Below are 10004 nucleotides of genomic sequence, written 5' to 3'. Positions count from 1 at the left end.
AGACAGACAGACAGACAGACAGACAGACAGACAGACAGACAGACAGACAGACAGAGAGAGAGACAGAGAGAGAGAGAGAGAGAGAGAGAGAGATAGAGAGCGAGAGAGAGAGAGAGAGACAGAAAAGAGAGACACAGAGAGAAAGAAAGACGCACGCAGAGAAAGAAAAAAAGAGAGAGACAGAGTTCGGGTGTGAGTGAGTGAGAGAGAGAGAGAGAGAGAGAGAGAGAGAGAGAGAGAGAGAGAGAGAGAGAGTACCTGTAGTTCAAAGAATTCCTCCCAGCTCCCGGAAAAATACCAGTCCTCTGACTTGTATGATTTGAGGAACTTGAAGTAGGAGACCCAGGCATCTTTGGGGTTCCGCAGCACGTAGACAAGACGAGGTTTCTTCTCAAAGGCTTGTTTGGGCAGGAACTGAAACCAACGGTGTGAGGCCAGGACGCGAGGTGAGGGCAGAGTTGGGAAAGTGTCACGTATGATATCCAGTCTCACTGTGTCCAAATGACGCTCTATAAACAAACCGTGCTCGAATCGCGTACTTCGATGGAGCACCATATTTGCCACCTCGAAAAACCAATGGCTTCCGGAGCGGGGGAACCCACAATAGATGACGTCATCAGGGCGAATTTCAAGCTGGCGTATTTCCTGTTGAAGTTGTATCACGTCTTCTCGCTTTTGGTAAATGACGATACGATTGCCGCAGTCGAAAACTTCCGTCGCCATCTTTGATAATTTATCCAGCGCCTTTTGGAGAATTATATTCCTTTCTTGAGCCATGATATGCTTATTCGCCGTTTTGGGACTTTTATGTTTCAGGACACACGACTAATCGTTAGATTTATTGAAATTGTTTATTTTCTTTTTAAAGCCTAGTCGAAATAACAGGTTTTGGAGAGCAAAATTTACATCAAATCATGTTTCTGCGCTGTTGTTGTTGTTTTTTTAACTCTATGAGTAACACAATGACACAGTATTGTAAACAAGCTCAACGAATTACTATTCCCACTGAGTCACAGTCTATATTAACAGATGCTAAATTTCAACTTGCATGGGGCATCAAAAGCTTCAAACATCAGCAGAGAGTGGACAGGATCCGTGCTGTCCTCACTTCACACGCTTATCAGACTAAAATACAACAAAGAGAAGTTCCGTATTACCATCATCTTTTATACTATTATTCATGAACGAGCCTATTAATTCATTCTTAGACCTATTCATTTGGTATACGGAAAGATACAATGGCACAACCAATGTGACAACAGGTTGTGTTTATTGCAGCGCAGGCAATCAGCTTTCAACTGGTGTTGTTTTAGATCAGGAGTGTCAAGTTCAATTAACACAGGGGCTGCTGGTGGTAGAGCATATGCCACACAAAATAATTTACTTTTACATCAACCAAAAATGAGTTTAGGTATTTTATTCTTTTTTTTCTAAAAACAGAAAGGAATCTAAGCTTCTCATTTTTTAAAATTTATAATGACAGACCAGAACATGAGCTGTACTTAGGAACAAATGCTCTCTGAAAAGTGTTGCGAGTGTAAAAAAAATGTACCGGCTGTACGAACGCTAAACTTCGTTGTCAAGTTGGGGCGGCAAAATATCGTCCTGATCCGAAGGCCTCGATTGACTAGTAGGCTGCGAGAGTGAGGATTATGTCGTTGACGTAAATGAATAGTTTTTTCAGAAATCGCTGTAACTATAATTTTACATACAATTTCACCCTGTCATAGTCCGGTCTCGTCAAGCCAAGCACATCAGAGTAAGTTTCATCTTCCTAGAAAGTAATTATTAGATATGCTTGTATTTTGTTTTTAAAAAGGCACAGCCTGCATGCAATATGCTTGTCCTCTGTTTTGCTTTTGTTTTAAAAAGACAACATGAGATGTGCCTGTTTTGTTTGTTTGTTTGTTTTTTTGGCCACTATCTAAGAATCCTATATAATACACACTAACAAACCTTAAACTGTTATTTAAAAATGATCTTTTCTTTATGGTCAATCTTCCTTTAAATCCTCCAAACAAATACAGTACACAATGTATCCATCTCCAGTACATTTTCGCTTGCAAATGGCTTCGTAGACAAATACAACTAACAGATCTCTCTAGACTACTTCGTCTCGTAAACAAGAAGACAATCTCTCTAAGAATCCTACACTATCATACTAATGTAGACTGGTAGTGAATCTCTCTGCACATCATTGCTAGAATATTATTATGTAGAAAGGCAATAAATCTCTTTGCACACCAACATTTTCTATACACTTACACTGTAGACAAGAAATTAATATCTCTATACACTTAAACTAATGTGTAGACAGGCAGTAAATCTCTCTACGCACCAACACTATATTATGTAGACAAGAAGCCAGTCTCTCTCAACTCGCACATCACAAGCACACGAGAAGTGCAGCACAGCGCCAAAAGCCAAGCATCACAACAACCAAAGTAATGCCACTCGCAGCCATAATTACCGGAACCTGAAAATTGTTCACACAGCTGCTTGCCACGCGAGAAATAACAACGCTTGGCGGGACCCGAATAAAGGACAAATATACTGGTGTTAACGAGAGAGTGATTCATCTCAATAACATGTTTCCTGTTGTAAGTTGATTATAAGTTGAATTTAGCAAGACAGGATCTTATTTGACGAGTGTATAGATATATCTATACATCAGGGATAGCCATTCTCCGTGGGGTCACTTGTGGGTCACCATGGAGTCATGCACAAAGTACACTTTTAGCAGAGTCTAGCTTGTTTTTTGAGAATTGAAGGGTGGATGGGGGTGGGGGTAAATTTAGTTTCACCAGTCTCAAGAACGACATGTACTTTTGTGATGTATCTTCACAATATAAAAAAAAGTTGATTCTCTTCTGTCAAACTCAAGGTTTTGAACGGCAAGAAATATTAATATGATTGTTGTTTTGGGAACGTGTTATGATTCTGATATTTTCCAACGAGCTGCTGATGAGTAACATTTCATCTGGAATCTTTTACCCCTTCTCTGCCAGGCCTGAGACTTGAGAAATGGAGCAGGCCTGGGAGTGAATTCGTATTCCTATGCTTATAAATATCCATTTATTAGTACAAAAGTGTTATGTTCTTTCTCTTTTTCTTTTATTCATTCATTTATTTTTGTTTTTGTAAGAGTTTAATGGCTATCGCAACGGCATAAGGTCGTATGAGCGGGCGGGTAATCACGTCTTTCTCTCAGCCCGTCATCCCTCTTTCCAAACGGTTTGCCCGATTCTAAGCAACATCCTCGGTCCCCACAATCATATTGGTATCCCTACCCCTGATCCTGATCTTTCCGTAATCGAATTCCCTTCTCTAACCCCTGTCCCCTCCTTCACCCCCCCACCCTTTACCCCACGTCTTATTCCACACTCTTACACAACGGACTTCCCCCTCCCAACCCTATCCCTATCCCCCGTTTCTCCCCACTATTGTCCACTGTAGACAGAAATCTGCAATATATTACAATGAAAGCACCTTTTCGACTTTAAATCACTTATAGTAATTTAGCATATTTACATTGTCATTTTGTATGCAGTTGCCAAAAGGTAGGTAATCTTATGCTGCTTGTTTCGATCTATCTGGGTCAATAAGCTGAGGGGAACGATAAAAGAGAAGGCGAGAGAGTGAGCGGTGTTTTACTAATATACAAACGTTGTTTCTTAGAAATCAGCTCTCTGTGTCGCTAACGCACTCACCCAAAACAAAAGTTCACATAAAGGGAGAAAGAACAAGGAGAGAGAGAGAGAGAGAGAGAGAGAGAGAGAGAGAGAGAGAGAGAGAGAGAGAGAGAGGAGGTGGGGAATGGGAATCAGAGACACAGATACATAGAGCGATGTAAAAAGGTTACCTATTGTCATCCTGGTGTCATGATTAATTGAGTTATCGACTGTAGATTTATCGTTTTTGCCTTGTACACACATAGATTAGGCTGTGATTGAGTGGTATACCTTATATATCGTGTTGTATCATGTACGTAATGGTCTTGATGATCCCTGCCTGCTAGTAGCACTTGGAAGAAGGGGCGTATTATTTATTTTTGTTTCAATAAATGTATCTTTGGCAACCGATTTCGGCATCAGCATGACTAAGATTTATGTATTTCACCACATACGCTATAAACAGTGCCCTATCACGCAAATATGACGGAGCTATCGAGTTGGTAACGGCATCAATCTCACGCCGCAAAAACTTGCAAGTGGCCTGGAATGCTATAATCTTTTCTCGGGGGACTCTCGTGGTCGAAAGGTTACGGTGTTCGCCCCCCATTCAATAGGTCCCGTGTTCGAATCCGGACAGAGACGGACACTTTTCTTATCTAAAATCTCTACCTTCCTCTCCTTTCCTGCTATCTAACAATGGTCAGTCGTCTGCTAACCCCCTCATCTCTTTTGCCTCCTCCTCTAAGCCCCTGACTCTTTCTTCAGCCTTTCTACTGCTACTCCTTGTCTCCTTCTTACTACTGTCTTTCAGCCACACCTTTGATATTATGGAAGGAAACATCTAACACCTAGCCATCTCGGATAAGGGCAACAAATCTCGGAGGTACCGTGTGCACATTACACATGTTAAAGAACCCTTGGTGGTTCAAACATCGATAAGAGTAGGCTTCAGCCGCCACCAGGGCAAAATTCAAAATTCCTACTAAACTTAAAATGTTAAATGTGTCACGTGCGCAAATAATAATGACTGTATGCAATTGCCACCTCCGTAAAACATATACCAGTCACGAAAAAATCCGAAGAATTATCCCCTGCTCCCTTGCAAAAAGGACACAATATTGAAACCAAACACAGGACGAGACCTCCTGCTATCAAAATGGACCTATTCCATATGTCTGTATGTGGTGGTGGGGAGGCGTGGTTGGCTGGTGCTCTGGTGTGGTTTGCTCCTTATTTCTTTAATCAAATATCTCTTTTTTCCCCTAAGTTACTCTCTAATAATACCTGAAATCTCCGGCACTTGTAAGACCTATTTGTGTCGCAAGCGCCGTTACACACGTATTAAATCCAAACTAAAGGACGGTATTATGTGTCTCGAATGGCTTTAGGTTTAAGCTTTAGATAAAAATGCGAAAACGGAACAGAAAAAAAAAGATACACAATTTTCCCCCAAAGTGAGTAGAAGATTGGTGGTATCAGATGAGGGTGTTGCGTGCCTGTTGGTGGGGCAGTAGACTACGTATGCTGCAGGGTTCTCTTTGGATCTGAAATAATGTGTTTGGGAGCATTCATTATGATATAAATAGGACTCTCTAGAGCCACAAAATTGTATTATAAGATGGATAGGCAACGTGCATGAAGTCATAACGCACTTACGTGAGGCATCCTAATGAAATCAGGCGCTCGTCAAAATAATGAAAACCAAGATATGGGCATTTTTCTACATTGTATCAGTTTGGCAATTTTAATTGAATTTTTGTTGTTTAGTTGAGCAGCTTTTATGTCCTTTTAATATCAAATTTCTCTCTGGATTTTACTGAAAAACGTTTATTAAAGGCACAAAAAAGGTAAATTTCCAGTCTTTAACAACTCTAAAGCATTGAAAAGTGCCAAACTTTGGCGGTCATTTTCTCCCTTATTTTACCTCTGAAATAAGGGTACACCTCTTCTTTCAATCGCTAATATCTTGATTTCTATTCAAAATAAGTGGCTATAATTTCCACCAAAAGCAAGATGCAAAATGGTCAGGCTTTAGAATGATACCAAAAACTCTATATGCCTCAAAAATGACGAGCGCCTGATTCCACTGCGTCGTGGCACAGTAACATGTAGTTTCAAGCCTGTTGGACACCAGCTATTTGTTCCTTTGACGTAAATGCAGGGAAAAAAATCAGCAATTCAGATTGAGCTGTTAAAAGCAGGCGTCTGTCGTGTAGTGGTAAGGTGTTTCGCTGTTGCTCGCAGAAGACATGGGTTCGATCCCCGTGTTCAAATAAGTTTTATTGAGTACCTTGGCCTAGGTCCTTCTTCGAGGATGATGTATCTCTCTGTGCCCTGGTGGCCCTGACAGGCAAGGTGAAAGCTCACGCCCTAAATGATCTAAATTGTATCAGTAAGGTCATAAAACACCTTTAAAAAAAAGTTTGCTCTGGTCCAGCTGTGCAGGGGATGTAATAACATTATTTTCTGCCAGGCATGGGAGGTAACCCGTATTTTACTTTCTAAAAACCTAAGCTAGAGGTAAGTCTATCGGCTGTCTAGATGCCTTGATATGATTTTCTATTACTGGGTTTTGATATGTCTAAAATTCTAAATGTCAAATGGCCGTGTGTGCGAATCAGTTGTTTTATTGCTACAACGTTTTTGCATGTAAGGCACTGTACTGATGGCTGTACTGATGGGCTTATTAAATATTGGACATTTTAAAAGTGTAGTTTGTTGACAGTTGAGTCTGGTAGGACACACAAATACACACACATACACACATGCATAGTATGCATGTACACATATATACATACACGCATACACACATACACGCATACATATAAATGCACATGTGCACACACACAAATAAAAACACACAAACACACACACAAACACACATACGCACACTCAAACGCACACACACACACACACACACATACGAACGCATCCACAAAAGCACATACAAGCACACATAATATTCACACTCACGCATATGGTAAAAAATATATCATAGTATATAACATGAAAAGTATAATATTCTGATACAGTAAAATGTAGCATATTATAATAAGTAACATGCTCAGTTGATATGATACATTATTATATTATATCATGAAATAAACGATATTTTATGATTTTCGATTTCATTCGATTCTATACCGTTCTAATTGATTCTATTCGCTTCCATTCTAATGTTTTGTTGTGTATTGAACTATCCTACACTATACAAAAATTATGTTATATTATATCCTAATTATTATAGTATATATCGTGTTGCATAAAACTGTACGGTGTTGAAAGGGATTGTGTTGTATCATATCGTATCACATTGTATTGTTTTGTGCAAAGCAGTATAATACATCATAGCATGGCATAACATTCAACATCAATGCCTTTCACCACTGGCAGGGTATAGGCCACCTACAAGCCCCTTCCTTTTATCTCTGTCCTGGGCCATCCTTCCAAGTTGGTTCCAAGTGAGCTTCATCTCTCTCATGTCCCTTTCCGCGCATCTCCTCCATGTTTCCCCTAGCCTATACCTGTCTTGCGCTCCTTGTGGGTTCCACTGCACTGACTGTCTTGTGAATGGCATAACATTAGTAGAATATGGAAAAACAATGAATACTGTGACATCATAAACACATTCATGTGTGTCCAGAAATGGAAGGGGAAAAGGGTTGCTTTTTGCAGGGAGCTGGGTCTTAAAATAAATTCAAGAATCGTCTTCTTTAAGATAACAAGGCTTGGACCATTTTGTATACGTGTATTGTTTCATTCCCTCATATAACCTTATGCATGTGCGAGCGCTATAAAAATAACAACTTAACAAAATAAAAAAGAAAACAATACATGTGTCGGGTTGAAGAATCAAATCAAATGGGTGGCAGTTTTTGGGTATTACCCGTTGACATACACAGGCATTTGCATAATTTTTGTAGCTGTTCTCGAGATTTTTTCCTGCTTGTTATATCGTAATATTTTTGTTCTCTTGTTTTGTATTTTATCTAATATATTTCTCAACCCGCCGTGCCAGTTTAGATCCCGCCATCTTGGTCTCTAACATCTGATCAAACCTCTCATTCTGCTCAACGGTGAAGTAACATTTCCAATTGCCAGTGCTTCCTTTTCGAATGTACCCATCTTGTCCTTCTCTCATGTTCTCCTTCACCAAGAGCCCAATCCCTCCTTTCATCACATTCTTTTTCATGTTCTCGAACCTTGTGGCGTCTGCTATTTCCTCTGCCTTGTCCTCCGGTACTTTGATAAAGCGACATAACTTTCGTATCACTTCTGCTGGACGTTCTTTGAGTTCCTCGAATTGGATGACGCATACCGGAAGTTCTGGGTGCTCAGAGATGAAATCTTCTACGGCTAACACATGCTCAAACCAGGAGCCCCAAGGAAATTCTCCGTGTATCTGTGGAAAGTTGCAAGTAGGAAAATAAATGTGCCACACGACAGACGTCATCCAGGACAAAGCACCTGCATAATCAAATAATCAGTGCTTCCCTTCCTTGAGAGAGAGAGGGAGAGAGAGAGAGAGAGAGAGAGAGAGAGAGAGACAGAATGTTTTACGGAGCGGGTTGTTTCAGCAAGTGAAACATGTATTTACTAGTGTCTTGTCTTGTGCGTATGCATGAGTGCATCTAACATTTTGTAACATCCACTGCCATTGTAAACAACCAGCACGAATTTCTCCCTGTGAGATGAATAAAGGTTGTCATTGTCATTGTCATTGTAATTGTTACTGTCATTGTCCTTAATCTGGAGCATCGTCGCATTCAAATTCATCCGTACATTATGATAGACATTGGCTTTATAAAGTTAAATAGACCTTCACGAAATCACAAATAAGCAGTCTGCTCAACACTCGAAACAGTTTCTTTGCCACATAAATACCTTGTTCACCCCTTCCAGGCCACCCTCATAATAGGTAGTCACAAGCACTGAATATGCAAGCTACAATTAAACTGGTAAAGTCTACCTGTAAATGGTACTGGGACCTGTCTCTTTGAAATCATACGGCTACTGTGACTGGTTGGGACTCTTTTAAAACGCCCTATAATCACGTCAGGACCTGATTTGTAAGCAGCTCCTGGCCACAAAAGGCTAGAGCAAAAACCTAAAATCAAATTGATAATAATGTTGTAGCATTGCCACCTCTGCTTCTTTATCTTCTTTTCGCGTTCCACATCTTTAATTAACTTGACTGTTAAAAACATCATGAAAAATCATCGTGCTAACCCCTTATAAAAAGATCATAAGTACGCTTTTCCCAAAGTGAGAATAAATATTAATTAATGAGATATTTTCTTGATTACTTTGGTGTCCTTCATACAACATGGAAATCAGAGTTTATTTCCATTCACAATTCAGTGATGCCGCCTCTAATAAGAAGTTTTGTTTATTATATTCCTATGGTGGACAATCTTTTCGTGTGTGGCCACATCTCTATCTGGCTCTTTGTCTCTCTTTGATTACCGTCTAAAACAAGTCAGCCTTTGCTCCTTTGCGCTTAGAACTATTTTTACGCCTATCAAATACTTCATTAGCATCATTCCATAATCGCGCAAACCAATTTTTGCCAATTTCAAGACGAAGCTTTTATTTCAAGGGGCATCTTGCAATGTAGGTTTTTTCAGATTTTTATTATTTTCACTTTTTCTCCAATTTTCTTCAAATCTAGGAAATGACTTAAGTAGGCGTGAAATGACGCTAATGATTTTTAAAAATAATATGATATCCCTTCCCCTGTGAGAACTGTTAATGCATGTGCGTTGTTGTTCATGTTCATGTTAACCTGAGGAGCTTTTCTTTTTTACTAAAACCAGTAGCATCTTTCATGTTCTCCTTTTTTATCCTTTTCACTGCACGCCCTACCCTCTTCTAACACCCTACATTTTTATTTTACTATGCTACACAATATGGCACTACTACTACTAACTCCTTTTCAAACACTTTGTTTAAAAGTTGCGGACGAGGTTACAACGAGGTAAAATAGGAAACTACAGAGAGGCTCCACACTGAAATGCACAAACTTTTCGATCTTTTTAATAATGATGACATTTGTACAGAGTCATGACCAATTTGGAAACAAGATCTGAAAGAAAGCAGTCAAGAATAACATTACATACGTTACTTCAGCAGACCCGAGAACATTCAGTAAAGCCTCTCAATTTCCTGGAAAGCATACTGTAGCTATTTAGATAGTGATCGAGGAAATGGGATAGACTAAGTGGGAATAAAAGAGAATTAAAAAGGGAAAGAGGGAGAGAGAAAGAAAGAAAGAAAGAGAAAGAGAGAGAGAGAGAGAGAGAGAGAGAGAGAGAGAGAGAGAGAGAGAGT

At 39.7% G+C, this 10004-nt stretch overlaps 1 protein-coding gene across 1 annotated transcript in view; it reads right to left on the bottom strand.

The window, feature by feature from the left end:
• The window catches only part of LOC101861247 (sulfotransferase 1C4-like), a 2263-nt gene extending 377 nt beyond the window's left edge, over window positions 1–1886 (bottom strand). The window contains exon 1 of the mRNA XM_005111200.2: window positions 259–1886. Coding sequence (XP_005111257.2) covers window positions 259–777 — 519 coding nt within the window. The 5' untranslated portion in view covers window positions 778–1886. The remainder of the gene's footprint in view (window positions 1–258) is intronic.
• Window positions 1887–10004: the final 8118 nt, after the last annotated feature.

Source organism: Aplysia californica, unplaced genomic scaffold (assembly GCF_000002075.1).
Source record: "Aplysia californica isolate F4 #8 unplaced genomic scaffold, AplCal3.0 scaffold01024, whole genome shotgun sequence".
In the NCBI taxonomy this organism is placed as follows: Eukaryota; Metazoa; Mollusca; class Gastropoda; order Aplysiida; family Aplysiidae; genus Aplysia; species Aplysia californica.
Note: the sequence above shows the minus strand (reverse complement) of the source record. Positions and strands in the feature narration are given on the sequence as shown.